This window comes from Photinus pyralis, unplaced genomic scaffold (assembly GCF_008802855.1).
Source record: "Photinus pyralis isolate 1611_PpyrPB1 unplaced genomic scaffold, Ppyr1.3 Ppyr1.4_LG7, whole genome shotgun sequence".
Classification (NCBI taxonomy): domain Eukaryota; kingdom Metazoa; phylum Arthropoda; class Insecta; order Coleoptera; family Lampyridae; genus Photinus; species Photinus pyralis.
Window position 1 is genome coordinate 48,505 of NW_022170738.1, and position 19,167 is coordinate 67,671.

The 19,167-nt window shown below is 34.9% G+C and overlaps 1 protein-coding gene across 2 annotated transcripts; it reads left to right on the forward strand.

The window, feature by feature from the left end:
- The first annotated feature begins 860 nt into the window (after positions 1-860).
- On the forward strand, positions 861-17,703 carry LOC116177030. 2 transcript variants are annotated; one of them, XM_031495888.1, is made up of 4 exons: positions 861-952; positions 16,759-16,999; positions 17,052-17,185; positions 17,236-17,703. In XM_031495888.1, exons 1-4 carry the CDS (start codon positions 919-921, stop codon positions 17,535-17,537), a joined length of 711 nt encoding a protein of 236 aa, XP_031351748.1. In that variant the 5' UTR covers positions 861-918; the 3' UTR covers positions 17,538-17,703. The 2 variants fall into 2 exon arrangements, with proteins under 2 accessions (XP_031351748.1, XP_031351747.1); XM_031495887.1 differs by lacking the exon at positions 861-952 and adding an exon at positions 16,039-16,207.
- The last annotated feature ends 1,464 nt before the right edge of the window (positions 17,704-19,167 follow it).

Below are 19,167 nucleotides of genomic sequence, written 5' to 3' on the forward strand. Positions count from 1 at the left end.
TACACGTCTAGGTAGGTATGTGAAATAGGGAAATTAACAAACTACGAATGGCTTGGCTTTCATATTGCGCTAGCCGATGTTCTGTATTTAATTTTATGTTTGTATTTGAGCATCTTGGCCTGTAAGTAATTGTTTCTTCTTTACAGATAAAAGAAGAACCCGGTAATTCCAACTTTACGAAGAAGCTGCTTTCATATGTGGCTTCGATCTAAGACGACTTCCTATATAAACAGATCGAACTAATTTTGAAAGAATTGTCACGAAAAACGTATTAAAGACACGTGTTATTGGAGATTTGATTAAAATCCTAAAATTTGGTGGGAGGTGCTCTAAAGGTTACGATGAAGAGAAAATTTGGGGTGTATTAAGAAAGGAACTAAAAAACGAATTGCTTTTCAGTATAACGTCCAAGATCTCAATCTGCCAAAGCAAAGATTATTAATGCCACTTTAATAACCGATTCTGTCCTTCTGTATCTAAGAATATGTGTAAAAAATTTGGTTCCATCCGTTTAACCGGAAATAAGAGTACAAACGGACCGACATACCGACATCATCGACATTTTGTTTGCTTCGGAATCCTGGTGCTTCAAAACGTGTATTTCCGTTAAAAAATTGGGGGATCATTTTTTACCCCAATGCAATACCTCCCTTATCAACGTGCGGATGGTAAAAAAAAATTCAGTCAACCTCTAGAATTAGAAACTCCATTAAATGAAATTTATGTGTTTCCTCTTCGGTTTAGTTTGAGATGTTTAATATACAGATCATTACTTTTGCTACGCCAAAGGCCATGCTAATGACTTTGGGAAAACCTTGGCACAAGAGGAACTGAAAAGGTATTGACGAGTTCGAGCAGGAAAAAAGTAAAGTCAAGTGTAATTTTAAGGACTGTGAGTGCATACGCAGTTCGGTATGAATGATGCTAGTAGACAACCTTAATCGCAGTAAAGGTAAGTGCCCTGGACCGGAACAGCAATGTCAAACAAACCGCTTTAAATTATTGTTTCTTAGCAATTTCGCTCAAAATGTATTAATTTGTCACATCACTAAAAATAAAAGGTGACCTTATTCGATACACATGTCCATTAACGATTAATTAATTAAGAAGAAATAGTGGGAGTAAATTGACCACAAAACACAAAAAACGTTAGCGTCAAACGTGAACTTGAGTGTTATTTTGCGCTTTAGGTATACAAGCACAGATTAACTACAATAGTAGTTAATCGGTGATACAAGATATTGTAAAATTGTTTTCTTTTGCGCGCATGGCAACAAATGTGGGGTGGCATGAAGCTTAACGACTCTATTGACTTATGAAATAACACTCCATGTTCTAGGGACACCTCTTGTACGACAAAGCTCACTCACTGATCCTTTGATCCCTAAAGCCTGCGAAGACAACTCCTAAAATGTTAAACGGCACAATATTGCATTGCAAGTGGCATATTTCATTTGATTATTTAATTGCCAGAATTAAAAGAGCGAAATCATAAAATGGTACGCGTACCATCTCTTACTGCAATTATTTACAGTATAGGTGCAAGGTGTCACTTTATTTTGTTTATAATTTTGAAATTTGTTGAGATACACTCTCTGACTACTCTTGACCTTTTTTGGCAAATTTAATATCATAAATTAAATGACAATTATAATAATCAAATTTTGATGTATAGTTTTGCGGTTAACAATTTTTATGAATTTTTACACTATACAGTGCATTCAATAAAAAGTGCATATTTTACAAACCAGGCGAGTGAAGAGTCATTATTCGCGTAATTGTTTACGCTGAAGCGATTGAGACCATACCCATACTTAGGTATAGGATAGGATCAATATTTTGCGAGATATGAATGGTGTTTGTTGAAAAAAGATGGAAAAAGAAAATATTTCCAATGAAAAGTAGGTTTAATCCACCAAAAACGATTAGTGGAGTAATAACGATATTTACTACTGCTTTTAGAATCTTTGAGTTTAGTCCGTATATATCTACCGATGAGCTATTCGATAAACTCATAATAGCGTCTCTAATATGAGTTTGGGTCTGCAAATATATTCGACATGTTATGATTTATACAGTATTTACAATAGGCTAATGACCAAGTAGTCGACGCCTTAAATAAAAAAAAAAAAAAAAAAAAAAAAAAAATATGAGTTTGTGATACCTATTTAAAGGAAAATATGTTTTTTGAAGTATTTGTTTTGTTTAATAAATCTTTTGAGGTTTTGCAGGTTGTAGCAAGTATTGTATTCGATCAGCAATATTTGCAAAGTAATTATTTAATTCATTTTCTGTTGGCGTATCTTTATCGATTTTTATTTTAGCCTTGTTTGTTTTTTGCTTAATTATATTCCATCGTGCTTTATTAGGGTTTGAGCTTTGATTTATATAATTATCATGTGCCTTTACTTTAGCATTTAATATTGCCTTTCTATATTGTAATTTAAATTTTTTAATTGCTGTCTCAAGGTTTGGGTTTAAATGGCTTGATGATTTGCTTAAATCACACAGAAAATGTAGGTGTTCTCGCATGGATTTTAATTCATCATTAAACCATGTTATTAATCTAAAAGGGGTAGTTTTTGAAGAATTAACTTTAATATGTCTAATTGGAAAAGCAGTATGATGTGCTTTAATTAGAATATTATTAAATTCTTCAAACTTTCTATTTGAGCTTGTGCCACCTACAAAGTCAACTCTTTTCGCAGAGAGTAAGTTGTGAAATTTTGAAATTCCGTATTGAGTAATTGGTTTAATGCTATAACATTTTTCCCTAAGCGGAAGGTTTACTTGGGAAGCTAATGCTACGCTAATTAGCTGACCAGAGTGGTCTGATATAAGTATTTAGGTCACATATAGACGTACTTATTATCAGATGCGTTTAAATTTGTGAGTATATTGTCGATGCAATTTCCCTTTCTTGTACCTTCAGTTACAGTTTGTTCTACCTACTGCTGTTTTTACAGGGTGTCTGTCGTATTAATAAAGGTCACAGGCTGGAACCGTCAATTGCACAGCTTAGACAAAAATATTTTGTAAACTAAAGGAGACAAGAGAAATCGTCGGAAATTATTTTGAAGTTTCTAGGTTTGCCGCTAGAAGGCGTACGATTCATAGTTAACTATTTTTCGTAAAATATACCCAACAAACATGCATATAAACATGCATCACAATTTTGTATTTAAATTTTCAAGAAAACCTACAAAGTTTATGTAAATAGTATATTACAAGAACTTTATATTGAGATTTAATGTATATTATCGTGTTACCTAATTCGTTACCCTCGATACTAGATAGGCAGCAGCTTTTGTTTGAATTTGAAGCGTCATGGCGTTTTATCGCGTTTAGGAAGTTTTATTGTCATTGCAACGAAATAAATGCGTGATTGAAAATAGTTCAACACTCAACGTGAAATTTACACTAAATAGTAAAAAATGAAGCATAATTTATAAAACACAATACTTAGACTGCCAAGTGCCAATGTAATGCCGCATAGGGGTGATTTACATACGAACATAATTATGTCGAAATAAAATCGGTTCATCTGTGCCTCGCTGACTTTGAGGGTGAAAATTGTGTAATATTTGTTGTGTATAATTATTTTCATGTAATAACCGGCCTAGAATCCAAAACAATTCGTACTCTTTCGATCAGACTTCTCAATCAAAAGTTATAGACTAGAAACCAATTTCGAAACAAAATTCAAAGGGCTGTAACTTTTGAACTAGTAGCCCAATCTTGGAACTGTTTGAAATTATGGATTCTACAGGCCACATTCTATAAGAAAATTTTTTTTCCGGGTCGATCTGAGACAATTTTTTTGCGGGCCTCAAAAAAAGGCAGTGTATAACCTTCCTTTTTTACCAAAAATCGACTGCACCAAAATTTTTCGGGAAAACGCTTTTTCTTATTATTTTTGGTGCGTACTAATAACCCATGCATCGCGAAAGTTGGTTTTGCCTTTATTCTAGTGTACACCACCTTCGAAAAGCTTTCTTTTCAGATAAGTTTCTTGACGGATAGGGCTTTAATAAATTTTTAAAAAGTGAAAGGTCAGTATTTCCGATGAAGTATTATGGAAAGAATGGGTCATGTGCTTCTTTGGGTACAGGATGCGGTCGTCGCATATTTAAAGTGTCCGCTTTGAGGTTTCGTCCAATTCTTGAATTTTTAAACACTGTCCCATCACCGTTACTTCCATAGTCGCCCATATCAATTGGAATAAAATTGCTCTGTATCCGCTATAGCCAATAATTGCAATAAAAATTAACTTTATAAATTGGATTCTAATGTGTCTCCCATCGATGCCCCCGATAGAATTGGGTAAATTCCAAAGTTCCTCAAAGCGTTCAGCTATTTCAATCCATTTCAATTCACTTGGAACTGCCAGATATTCTACTTGCACATTCGACCAAAGGCTATCGGCAGCACCTGAATCCTAAATCCCAACTACAAACTCTTGGATCCGAACTACAGGACGAAAATCGTGAAGATACCAATTTACCATGTGTCCTAGGGATATGATAGAGATAGGGTCTTGCGGTTTGCGCATCTCTGTGCCACTTTTTTGTTAAACTTTTAATAGCAAAAATAAAATAAATCTATACGTCGCTTACCTAATATAAAAACAGTAGCAGGTAGTCGCCCACTGCAAAACTCATGTATTTTCTTCGCATGGGCTAGATAGATCGACGTTATCCTATACATTATATGTCACAAGGATCAAATATATTATTATTATTATTATAGAGATGAAAATTATAACAGCATAATTTGTGTACACCTCACAGGCGACCAGTTTTGCAGTGATCGAATACTGCGACGATTGACGTGACTGTTTTTATACTAGCAGAGCAATAACTACGTTTGTTTCTGAGATACAGGCCGAAAACAAAAAGTTTTCCATTTAGCTTTTACAGTATTTAAATGTGAAGGTACAAACTGGACAAAAACTACTAAGAATACGATTACAAAGAAGGAAATTGTAGGAGGAACTGCAACTGCAATTGTAGACAATTAGTCCCATAGAAATTGTCGATCAGCTCAATATCTTGATATCTGTAGTGAAAGCTCGATAGTGTAAGATATCATTCTGTACAGCATCGGTAGTTTTTATCAATAATTTCTCCTATCCCTTTGATTTATGTATTAATGATTCGAATGAAATAGGTAGATTAGAAATAGAAATTTGATTTTTGGCAACATGCGCGAGTACTTTCTTCTGATAATCCATTCTCAAGAAGAGATGAGGAGTTGTTCATAAAAAATGACTTAAATCGTTGAGTGAAAACTTTTAAATTGAACGTGAAAAACGGACATTAACGTCAAATTTAAAGTATCCATAATAGTACGGATGTTACTCCAGCTCAATTGCTAATATGCAGGAAAGGGCATAAGGGGAAAGGTTAGCATGGAAATCGTTCGCGGTAGATTCGCCTCGGAAATTGCGCCTCCGAAATATTCGCTTCCAGGAAGATTCTTGCCGGAATATTCGCTTCGCCTTTCAGGCTCTAAGAAAACTTGCCCCCCAGAGTTTTAGCTTTAAGAAGATTCGCGCTCTGAAAAATGAACTTTGCCATATGGCCCTGCACTTTTGAAAAGAATCGTCACTACCCATCGACGCTACGCTGGCTCTCACATTTTATCAGAATTACAAAAATTTGTAGATGGTCTTAAAATTGTTTGTTTCGAAACTGCATGGCACAAATCTGTCGAGGGCGAATCATCTGGGACAAATTTTTCTGGGGACGCATTTTTTGGGGTATAATTTTCCGGAGGTGACTTTACCGTAGAGAACTTTTGGAGGCGAATCTTCTTACAACCGCAGGTCTCATTAATGCGCTATATATTTAGTCCAGGGAATAGAGGGTTTTAACTTGCAAAATGAGAAGTAGTTCCAATTTCTTTTGCATGTCATAGACAGTCATCTGGTAGTTAAGAACCTAAGTTTTCAACCTCCCACCCCTTGTGCTTCCCCCGTACCATCCTCAAAACCCCTGAAATTTGGTTGGTTTCTTAGTTTTTCAGTCATATCTTTTTAATGGCTCACTTTACAAAAAAATATTGTTATTAGAAATTCTACACTATGAAATTCTACACAACTTCGATATACACTACTTTTTTGTGAAATGTTTATTAAAAACGATATGGAGCATCAGAGTTGCTTATATTTTTAAGAATTCTAAAATTTGTATGTAGATGTTTTAACCAAATTTTATACTTTATGTCTATAATTAAGAGTTTTATGAGAAAATATCTTGAATTTATAGTAGTATAAATCACCCTACCCTGCACCCTTCCCAAAGGGGACGCATAATAATGAAACTTGCAACCCTTGCTAGTGATGATATTTGAATCACTGTGAGATTGTAGCGCTTTCTAATATACTTTTTAAATTAAAAAATTGTCTCACTTCAGTTTAGTTTTACCCCCCCCCCCCCGCGCGTTAGGAATAGATATTTAAACGCTCTTATGGCGATTGTGAAGTTAGTCAGTACAACGCTTATTACATATATTTTCTATATCTCTATACATATCTATTCCTACCGCGGAGGGGGGATGAAGGATAGGAAGGATGAAGCTGAACTGAAGTGAGATAATTTTATTGTTTCAAACGTATATTAGAAAGCCCTACAATCCCACAGTGATTCAAATATCCCCACTAACAAGGGTTGAAAGTTGAATTATTATGCATCCCCTTTGGTAAGGGAGCAGCGTAGGGGGATTTATACCACGTTAAGTTCAAGATATTTTCTTACAAAACTCTTAATTATAGAGATAAAGTATATAATTTGGTTAAAACATCTATACTTATACAAATTTTAGAATTCTTAAAAAAATAAGCAACTCTGATGCTCTATATCGTTTTTAATAAACACTTCACAAAAAAGTAGTGTATACCAAAGTTGTGTAGAATTTTATAGTCTAGAATTTCTGATAACAATATTTTTTTGTAAAATGAAGCTATAAAAAGATATGATTGCTAAACTAAAAAACCAACCAAATTTCTTTGGTTTTAAGGGTGGTACGGGAGAAGCACAAGGGGAGGGAGGTCGAAAACTTGGATTCTTAACCACTAGATATTATTTCATGACATGCAAAAAAAACTGGAACTACTTCTCGTTTATATAGTCCATAGTCCAACAAACATAAAGTGACTGATCTTTTAATCAATTCCTGATTGTTTCTGGTGGAAGCAATGTCAGTAGCGGGTATTTCATCCCTTTTAAATCTATAAACACGATTGTTTTAATACTAATTTAATAGCCCAAAAATAATAATTTAAAAATCAGCTGAATACTTCGCGAACTAATAAATGGGAACATGTGTGAAGTAATAGATGCCTTAGATGATAAATGGTAATTACGGATTGTATAGTTAACCTACATTATACAAAAATAGTCATTTGATTGACGGACACATTATCAATCTATGATAAACAATTATAAGAAGCGGAGATATACAATTTTTTCCGCTTAAAATAACTAATTTTCGTGGTATGCTCAGCAAGCACATATATCAAGCAAGACTACTTTTGAGTAATTTAGTTCATTACATTATTTTCTCTGTGAAAAATTGATCAAACTTAAGAACCACTACTATATGAGTAATGGTAATACATACATAAGTAGAACAGTTAATCAACTAATAGGTATACATGCCAGTATAATGAGGATTATACCCTGGGGGAAATGCATTCATAAAATTGGAAATTTTGTTACGGATTGGAAAATCCCCAACCTGCTGCTAGCAATATAGGTAGGTACTGAAATCAATTACAGTTGGAAGCTTCATTAGTTGCCTATTTTTCTGCTAGCAACTGTAAATCATAAACTGTTCCGAGTTTATTAACTATCCTCGAGATCGTTTATAATTTTGCATTTCTGCCTGTCTGTCCGTCTGTCTGTCCACCTGTCTGTCCGACAATTTATTTGCGAATTTAAGGAAAATGTTTTACCACCACCCATGCTCATAAACGGTTTGGAAAAGTAGCAAAACCAAACCTTTTCAAAAATTACACCTGAAACTATCGTATAGGGTAGAGACGGATAGACAAACCAGCATGTTAAAAAAAAGGTATTTAAAAGCATTACATTATTCCTAAAGATTCATTCGCCCTAGGACGATTCGGTACAGGAATATCCGCTTCTTGGGCGATCTTTTAGGGGCGGAATGTGTAACGGAAAATTTTTCGGAGGCAAATCAATATGTAAGCAGGCCACCCTGGCACTTTTGCGTCTGCAAAAATTGCCTATCCTAGAAGGGCGATCGGACTAATTCACTCTTCAATTCAAATTAGGGAAACACTATGATATCTTTCTTGATGAGGGCGAGGTATCCCAACCAAACGTATTCATCTTCAAGGATGGATTTAAGACAATGGAAAGAACAGGCACTGGTATTTACTCCAAAGAACTGAACGCAACCGCTAGACAAACTTCCCACTGTATTTCAATCAGAGTTGGTAGGACTAATAGACCAAGTAGCAAGCAGTAACACGCTGGCATAGGTCGAAGGTAATGAGAAAGCCGATGAATTACACCTCGACTGGCTTCAAAACAGGCGTTTCATAGCCCATTTTTCAATCGACATAGCACAAGTCGACTTGCCATGAATTTTAGTGGCAAAACTTATAGTATTTGCTGGTAATTTGTCTATCGTATCTTTGAATACAATCACAACAGAATATTTTTTCTTCATTTCTGTCAGCCCTTCAGGCTTTGCAAATAATCATCTTTGATCTATCTAAAACAATTCGACTTTCTACAAGTTTTAGAGGCAAGACTAGAGTCTTTGCTATATTTTGTTGTTGATTGAAATACCACAACAGCCCTCGCAGTATACGAAGTCTTATGAGGAATTGTATTTTTTTAAAAGTACAGATTTGCAACCTTGTCAAACCGGACCCGCCCGAGATAAAGCCGAAAAACAGCAACTTGTAGGTAATCATTACTTTGAGTTTTCTGCCAAACACTTCAACTGTTTTAAAGTAGATAAAGTTTTCTACAGATGGTGTTGTATTAGACTTCAACAGAATCAGTACTTTCACGCAATTTCCCATGCTAAAAAATGTTAACTTTCCATGCCTTTTAAAGGGTTATATTTGCAACACTATCAATCCCTCGAGGTGGTAGCAAGTTTTAATTACCTGAACTTTGGAGTGGTGTATTTAAAGTATATCGGAAAGATAATGTCATACGCGCGGCCGATGAGGAAGATTAAGCGTTAGTAACGGTATTGTAAGTTTTAGTTTTAAAGTGTAATTTTCTTACGTTTTATAGAAAATAGATGGTTATTCTTTTGCACTGGATAAAAGTGCATAGCCGTGTTATGTGTGCCATTATAACTTTGGTCAATCATAATATTTGTCAACTTATCCCTCAATCTGCTATTTTAACACAATTTCCCACCCTCCTCTAAAGAAAATCCGGGCAGTGACAACAACAGGATAATTGATAGCAAATTAGTTTTTTTTTGTATTGAATTTAAAGATATACAGCCCATACGCACCAATTTTGGTCCTTCGAGCAGAATTAGTTAATCCATTTTAGAAATATTTTATGATATTTATTGCCAGCTCGATTTTAAATTGCAGATTGTGAGCTCGCGTACTTAATTGTGGTCGTATTTTTTGGAAATGACATCAAAACAGCAACAGTGAAGTATCTTAACTTTAAAAATGCAGAAATATTGCGCACGTATGCAACGATTATACAAAAAACGGAATGAGAATCATTTTCGCAACCCTGGAGGACACAAAGGCAAAATTTCTAGATGTCTTGGATGAGATTAATAAATTAGAGCATCAAATTAACGATAATCATGTTCCTAATTATTAATTATTAGGAAAGCTTTGATGAGTTGATTTGCCACATAGAAACGGTTGCACAGAAGGTAATTGCGACGCGATCCGAACAAACTCCATTGACACAACGCGAAATAAATAAATTTTTAGAGGCAATCGCTGCTTATTGATTGATATAACAACATTATTCATTATAATACGGACCTGAATTAGGTAGATCGAGTAAATTAGGGACGGCTTTAAGTGTGTTTTCAGGGAACTCTCCTACAGGGGATGATAATTACCGAATTATTCTTCAAATGTTGATCGATAATGATACAGTTGATGACCCTCGTTTGATAGTAAGACCTATCTGGATCAATTGCATAATTTTAAGCATTAAACCGAAACTTTCTATACAGCTACACATTAAATTCGTTTATACAAATATTTCAGGCATCTGGTAACAGCTCTAGGAAAGTTAAAGATAGCGGATTATATGTTAGCTTATATTGGATTATCTAAATTAAACCACGAAACACAAGGACTATTTGAAAACACGCGTAGGAAAACAGAAATCCCGCGTTGTATAACGACATTGTGTCGTTGGTGCAAGCAAAAATATGCGCGCGTACCCCAATTTCCCAAAAATCGAATCGACTCCAAAACTGTAGGGGTAGTATTCATACTAGAGGAAAGTCACCAAAGTCGGGCCCTTGTCTTCTTGAAACGGATCCTTCTCTTTATTTTGATATTTGGATCTCTATACATACAAAATTACCTCCATGTTAGCTTTGGATACGCGTTCTCTCCACTGTCGGTTTAATCTTTTATTTTTTATAACTGATTGGCGTTTCGACTTGGTTTTTCTCTGAAATTTTGTTATGGAATGTGTGGTTTTGTTTATATCAGTGGAAAATTTGTAGGTTTGGCTACCCAGTGGTACAATTTGTTCAGGGGGTTGCCATTTGAAATTTTTAAAAAATATGACATTTATCGAAGTTCAATCAAACATTTTATTTTTTCGATAAAGTACCTAAAAAAAATTATGTGATTATGGAAGATGTCTTAACCCGTGTCTCAGTCCAAAAATTACCGCCTGCGCGATTTAGTTTCTTTCAAAAAAAAATTTCGAAAAACTGTTAAATTTTCCGAGGGATCTTATAGATGATACACCCTGTATAGTTAGAAGAAACTTTATAAAAAAAGCATTTGAACTTGTTTTTGGTCTTTATATTTAAGCGGGCAGGGATTCAGCCAAGGTTGCTCTGCCAACCCAACCCATTTATAGATTTACAAAAATCCATGCCCGAATCGTAACATCGATGCAGTAAATAAATGAAATCAGAGATTTGAAGGAGCCCTTGATGCGAGTTTTGTATGGATTGTTCTAATTTACTGTCGTGAAACGTGGACAGCAATGAAAAAAGATCAGGAAATATTGGAAGCTGTTGTATTTGCACGGGGCCGGAGAAGGAAACAAGCATGTTACTTTACACAGCGTTTATTCCATACTTAATTGTACAATGTACAGCGAAGTCGAATATCAATTTTGGGAAAAACCCAATACATTACACTCGTCCAGCTTAAATTTATGACATAAACCTATCCGGTGGTTTGATCGGTCTTCTCTCCCTACTTAATGCTAATGGTACCTACATTGTCAATATCACTATCACTAATTACATCCTGTGGTAGGTATCTGGTTGGTTATAGATGAAGTCTCTGAATTTGACATAGGAATTGCTGGCTGACTACAAGCTGGTTTAAATTTCAGCAGCTGATTACAATGACGTTTCCAAATTTTATCAATTTCAGGAACTCTAACTATATAAGTACAATTACCACGGCGCTTTAAAACTAATCCCTGAACTGGTTTATTGGGTACACGATAATCTTTCACCAACACTTCTTCGCCCGGTTCATAACGCACTGCACTTTTTCCCTTATAATGTTTGCACTGCTTAACCTGACTAGCTTTAACCCTACTTGTTACAATTTCGTTTGGCTTAATTAAACTAAATCTATTTCTTACATTCCTACCTAACATTAAATATGCGGGGGATACTCCTGTTGTACAATGGTTAGTGTTTCTATAGTCAAACAAGAAATTAGTTAAAATTATATTTAAATCAAGTTTGGTGTTTTTACCTAGTGCATTTTTAAGTGCATTCTTAATAGTCTTTACCGCATTTTCTGCGGCTCCATTACAATGAGGGGAATATGGAGGCGAGGTCATAAATTTGATTCCATTTTTACTTAAAAATTGTTTAAATTCGAGAGATTCAAATTCGGTACCGTTGTCTGAAACTAACAGTTTAGGAAGGCCATATCTTGCAAAGGTGGTACGCAGTACCTGAATTGTGGAACTACTGGTAATTGTAGTCAATGGAAATACTTCGATGCACTTACTATGAGCGTCTAGAATTATGAAAAGGTGTTTGCCAAGAAATGGTCCCATAAAGTCAACATGTAGTCTCTCCCAAGGAGAATTTGGCCAGTTCCATGGAGATAATTTTGCTTTTGAAGGTGACTTTTTATGTAATATACAGGATTGGCAAAATTTAGCAGTATTCTCTATGTCCTTATCAATATTTGGCCACCAAAAATACGATCTAGCCATACTTTTCATTTTTACTACACCCATATGGGTTAAATGTAATTGATTTAAGAGAATGCTCCTTAATTCCGTGGGAATAACTAACCTATCTGTCCACAAAAGGCAATCATCTACAATGGTCAATTCATTTCTACGAATGAAGTAGCATTTAAGATCACTATTATCATGTTTCAAACTAACATTTTCAGGCCAACCATACCTAACCCGTTTTATAATTTCTGTTAAAGTTTATCTTGTTGAGTTTTATCTTTAACTAACTTAAAATCGATAGGAAAATCATTGTTCGTTTCAAAAAAATTACAATAATCAAAATCAGATTCCCCAGTTTCCTGTGACGGAGAAGGTAATCGAGATAAACTATCCGCCATATTATGTTCAGAACGAACAAATTCGATCTCATAATTATAATTCGATAATATTACTGCCCATCGTTTTAAACGATTTGCACAAAATTGAGGTATACCTTTCTTCGGATTGAAAATAGAAATTAAAGGTTTATGATCAGTGACCAAAGTAAATCTTTTATCATAAAGATATTGATGAAATTTTCGAAGCCCAAAAATTATCGCTAAACCTTCCTTTTCTATTTGACTATATTTTTTCTCTGCTTCATTCAAGGAACGGGATGCATAGGCAATAGGTTTTTCACTTCCATTCTCAAACGTGTGAGAAAGGATTGCACCTATACCGTATTGTGATGCATCCACAGACAAATTAATTTTCAATTCTGGATTGAAGTGAACCAACACATCAGCAGACAACAAAATAAGTTTTACTTTTTCGAATGACCTTTGACAATTTGAAGTCCAACTCCAGTTACAGTTTTTTTAAGTAAACAATATAAAGGGTATAACAGCGTTGCTAAATTAGGAACAAATTTACCATAAAAATTTACAAGTCCCAAAAAAGATTTTAGCTGTGTTACATTAGTTGGAATTGGTGCATTCTTAATCGCTAGGATTTTATCTTCAGTAGGATGTAAACCATCCTTATCAATTACGAATCCTAAATATTGAACTGATTTTTGAAAAAAAAACAGCATTTATTACGACTTAATATTAAACCACAATCTTGTAATTTACTTAAGACTGATTTTAATCGATTCAAATGCTCATTTACATTGCTCCCAGTAATAAGGATGTCATCTAAAAATGCTATGACTCCAGGTAGCCCTTGTAAAATGCTATTAATTAATTTTTGAAATTTTGCTGGTGCGCAAACTATTCCATATGGAAGCCTATTATATCTATAAAGACCCTTATGAGTAGATATAGTAACATATTGTTTAGAAGCTACGTCTAATTCCACTTGCTGGTATGCCTGTGATAAATCTAATTTAGAGAAAAATTCTCCACCTTGTAACGTACTAAACAAATCTTCGATTCGTGGAATACAAGGAAAATCCGCTATCAAATATGGATTGCAGGTAACTTTAAAGTCTCCACAAATACGTACATTACCGTCTTTTTTTAACACACACACAATGGGTGCAGCCCATTCACTATAATCTACAGACGATATCACACCTAACTTTTCTAAGTTATCTAATTCCTTTTCTACCTTATCTCTTAACGCATATGGCAGTGGTCTAGGTTTGTGAAACTTTGGTGTTACAGTGGTCTCTTTTAATTGCAACGTAAACACCCCTTTATTAAATTTACCAAGACCTGGTGCAAAAACGTTAGAATATTTGGAAATTATTTGTTCCAAATCTGCATTAACAAAATTTACGCTCGCATTCTTATCGCAAATATTTAAATTATAAGAATACAAAAAATCTCTGCCTAAAATAGGACAGCTACCATCTTCAATAACAAAAAAGTTTAAATAATTAACCTTATTTTTGTAGGTAATTTTTAACTTAAGATATCCTAATGGTCGTATTTTGACACCATTATAAAAATACAATGACTTATCGGTTTCGATAAGCGCAAACTTAAAGAAAAGTTCTCTGTACAATTGATACGAAATTGCAGATATACTAGACCCAGTATCTAATTGAAATTCCAGTTCTACACCTTCGACCAATACGCTTATCATTATAGGCACATTTTGCTTAGAAGTAATTGAAAACAATGACATTTTTTCAAACTCACTAGCATTTTCCTCGTCCATAAAATGATTAACATTCGACGGTACCTTACTTTTAGACTTGCGGTGAGACGACCCTGGTGGATGTTGCGAAGATGATTTTACTGGACAAACGGATGCCAGATGTCCTTTCTTGTTGCAACGATGACAAGAATAGTCGCAGTACTTTATTTATTTATTTTAGTTTATTCCATACTTAATTGTACGGCGAAGTCGAATATCAATTTTGGGAAAAACCCAATACATTACAGAAGCTTTTGAAATGTGGATATGGAAAAGAATGATGAACATCAAATGGACTGATGAGATGAGTAATGTAGAGGTATTAAGTAGAATTGGAGAGGAAAGATGTATTTTAAAGATTATAAAGAGAAGGATTGAACATGTACCAGAAACGAACTGAGGAAGAAGAATTTTATTTGTGGAATTCAGTTTTGTACATGGCTTTGTATTTGCGTAATTAGAGTTTTGTAGAAACTGTAGGATTTTGCTTACATGCATTTTCTCTAATTGTGGAGTGAACAAACGACCATAATGTAGTGTGGAAGCTTTACCTGTATATTTCTTTTCTATTCACATACTCATCATAGATGTTATCGATGAGCATTTGGATTTCGATACTCGAATCTATATAGATTTATCCGAAACAAATCTCCAGCTTTCTTCCCGGACCACATTGAAAAGAATTAATTTCTCATATTCCGTTATAGGGTGGTAAATTTTCTTAGCAATTTCATCCATAAAACAAGAACTCAGGTTTGAATTAAAAGAGTGATCTGATAGGTTTGTGTGTGTTAGCGTAATTTTATATCATGGTAGCTGTAGCCTGTAGCAGTACATACCTACTTTAAAAAATGTACTATTGCACATTTTCGTAGTAGCAGATGTAAAATTACCAACACGACCAATGAAATATTATTGGCATAAAAGAGTATCTAACATTTTTACTGCCAAGGACTAGTAGGTACCTTACCTGGTGTTAGGGAGATGAATCCTACTGTCACGGTTTGCGCTTCAGCATTTTGTCACACACAGTAGCTCATTAACTGTACCAGAAGCTTCTCAACATTCTTATTGAGTATTCAAGCCAAGGTCTCTTATGCAATTTCGGTAGAAAGTCATTATGCAAAACTCTACATTGGTCATTAGTGTTTACATTCCGTTGCAGTAAATAATTGTCAAGAAACAACGAAACGCATCTTCGTTTGCGCGTTTACCAAAGAACTCGTGGAGTTCTCAAAAAATGAAGACGTTTTCCACATTCCAGGGATAGGTAGGTATATCGTATATAATTAGGAAATTAGTGTCAGGAAATGGCCGTTTTAGTTCAAGGAAATTATGCGTATTGAATTACAGCGTAGGTACCTTAACAGATATGCGAAAAGTGAAATCGATTGTCTCATTAAAATGGCAGGCAAATTAAACCCTAAACGATTTTAAATGCGTTTACAGTTTTGACTTTGGAAAGTAGAGGTACCTTTGAAAACGCATTAAAACCAATAGTTAGCCTTTGTGGGTTAGTTTTTAATCGAGACCTCCATCTCTACAGTGTGCACCACCTTACCTATATAAATAAGTTTACAAGAAATTGAGTTATTTTGTCAAAGAGCGTGCACGTCACAAACGTTGGTTCCAGATGAGTTCGGTAACTTTGTTAACGCACGTGCTTGTGCTTTTAAGTATTGCTGTTTTGTGGACTAATTGTACGATACGTAAGTTTCATGATTTATATTTAGTGCCTTTGGTTGCCTAATGTAGGTATGTGACAATCCATCACCAACTATTGCATTAAGATTGCAAATTTACGCAAATATTTGTTGTTATTACGAAATGAATATAAAATTAATATTTTATATAATTCCATTTGCGAAGAATTTGATTCTTGATTTTGTTACGTATGTTATTTTAAATTGGGACTTCTACATTGCATAACTTCGCAGGAAGACGTTTGTGAAAAAGTATGCATGTTGCACACTACGGTTTTCATTCCTTTGTTTCACTCTTATCTAACTGCATTATGTCACTTGCAATCCACTTGTATGCACTTCCTCGCTTGGTTAATTAGTCAGAAACATGTGGCTAATTGTATATGCATCAGTAGTGCTGAATAAATGGATAACAATATGTTACAACTGGCATTATCCACTAAACTTTATGTAACAGAAAGCTAGAGAGAGAAAGAAATCAATTTTATAAATCGATATTTATTTTAATACTTTCACGGTCAGTTCTTCACTTTCTACTTACTTTCCTTTTCTTTTAGCTTCATATATCAAAGTTTGTCATCGCGATGATCCCAAATTAAGCAATTGCATCAACGACTCAATTACCATTCTTAAACCGTACCTCAAAAAAGGCATCCCGGAATTGGACGTACCCCCGTTAGAGCCACTGCTGTTGGATGCCGTCGACCTTAAAAGTGGAAATGACGCGACTCGTATTGAAGCAACTTTATCAAATTTGGAAATTTGGGGGCCCACGTCTTTTATCATTCTGGAATTGAAGTAAGATGGTCGATTGATGTAACCTGAGGTTGCTTACCGGTCTCTATTTCAGGCCAAATCTGAACAAGAACGTGTTTAAATTCAAAGTTCTTCTGCCCGAGTTAAACGTAGTTGGGCGTTACAAAGCGGACGCTCGAGTCCTGTTCTTTAACCTGAAAGGGGAAGGGCCCGCATTCATTAACATAAGTAAGTACCCTGCACGTTACCCCTAGTTGAACCAAGCAATGCAATTTTAGCCAACTACAAATTCGAGTGCAAGTTGAAGGGAAATAAAATATCGAAGGGAGGAGAGGAGTTTCTCGAATTCGAGAAGATGCGATTGAAAATCGAAGTGGGCACATCAAGCATCCGACTGGAAAACCTATTCAACGGCGATCCCGTTCTGGGAAAGGCGACAAGCGACGTTGTTAACGAAAACTCTAACCTGTTCATTAGCGAAATTTTACCTAACTTGCAGCAGGCGCTATCGGAAAAATTCACGAACATTGCTAATAAAATTACGCTTAGGTTCACTCATAAAGAATTATTCCCGTATTAAATCAACATTATACTAAATTATGTAGGTACCTTAAAATTTAGCGTAGCTGCTGAGGTAATTGTTGATGGAAAATGAATGACTTGCGTAACTTAGATGAATGAGGACACAATGTGTCACTGTCAAGTGCTTGTTATTTAACTTTTTTTCTGGAAAAGTTGATCTACTCTTGGTGAATATTAAACAATTAAAGAGTCGTTACTATAATTATTTGTAATCATATAGCATTTCCCATTTGTGATGTATTTTTATACCCTTGTTTATTTTGACCTTGTTACCTACAATGAAAATCTTAAATCTGCTTAAAAACTATACGCATTGGGAATGTTCGCGTTAATGTCTCGTTGTCAACTTTAATTGGAAGTTGTAATCATGAATATAGTACCTATGAATCGCCCTTTTAAAGCTTTAAAATCGATTATTACAGGAATAAACACATTTCACACAACACTTTCTCGAAAAGGGAAGGAATGTTACGTTACTTTTCAGTTATAACTGAGCTGATACTTCGTATCGTTTCGATTAGATGTTGTGTTAAATTTTCACGCCAGAAAGTCACTGGGATGGAGTTACATGCCCCAATTTAAAGATTACTTTGAGTACAGTAGGAATTGATTTCAACGTAGCCTCATTCCCGCAACTTTCAGACTTAAGAAGTCCTTAAAATTTACGAAAAAATTAGGTTCTCTGTCAAAATAAGAGCTTTCTCGTGATCCGAAAGTAGTTTAGAGCCGCAGCATTGCATTCCGAATTTCAGCAAGGAGTACAACGATACCCCATAGGTGACTTTTTATTTGAATTTCATATGAGAAGACAAAACCACTCAATGAAGAATCGTTCAAAATAAAATTCACAACATATGGTGCGGGGGTTATAGGTTTCAAGCTTGCATTTTGTGATAACTTTATGAAACTTTCAGAGGATGTTCTAGACACCCTAAGGTTCAATTTCAGCTATGCCGCCACCCCCGCAACCCCGGACGGCACTTGCTATAGCGGGTTTCTTAAGTGCAAGGTAGCATTTCAATACCCGCCCATAAAATGGGTCAAAAATGTATATCCAGGGTTTGTTTTGTACAATTCGTACTTTTGCGATCAGACTTCTCAATCAAAGTGTCTGAGACAATTTTTTTTGAGGGCCTCAAAAAAGGCAGTGTATAACCTTCCTGTTTTACCAAAGATCGACTGCACCAAAATTTCTCGGGAAAACACCTTTTCATATTAATTTTGGTGCGTAGAATCCAAAACAATTCGTACTTTTTCGATCAGACTTCTCAATCAAAAGTTATAGACTAGAAACCAATTTCGAAAGAAAACTCAAAGGGCTGTAACTTTTGAAATAGTAGCCCAATCTTGGAAGGTTATACACTGCCTTTTTTTGAGGCCCGAAGAAAAAATTGTCTCAGGTCGACCCGGAAAAAAATTGTTTTTATAGAATGGGGCCTGTAGAATCCATAATTTCAAACAGTCCCAAGATTGGGGCTGCTAGTTCAAAAGTTACAGCTCTTTGAATTTTCTTTCGAAATTGGTTTCTAGTCTAGGTATAAATTATGGATTCTACAGGCCACATTCTGTAAGAAAATTTTTTTCTGGGTTGATTTGAGACAATTTTTTTTTCGGGGCTCAAAAAAAGG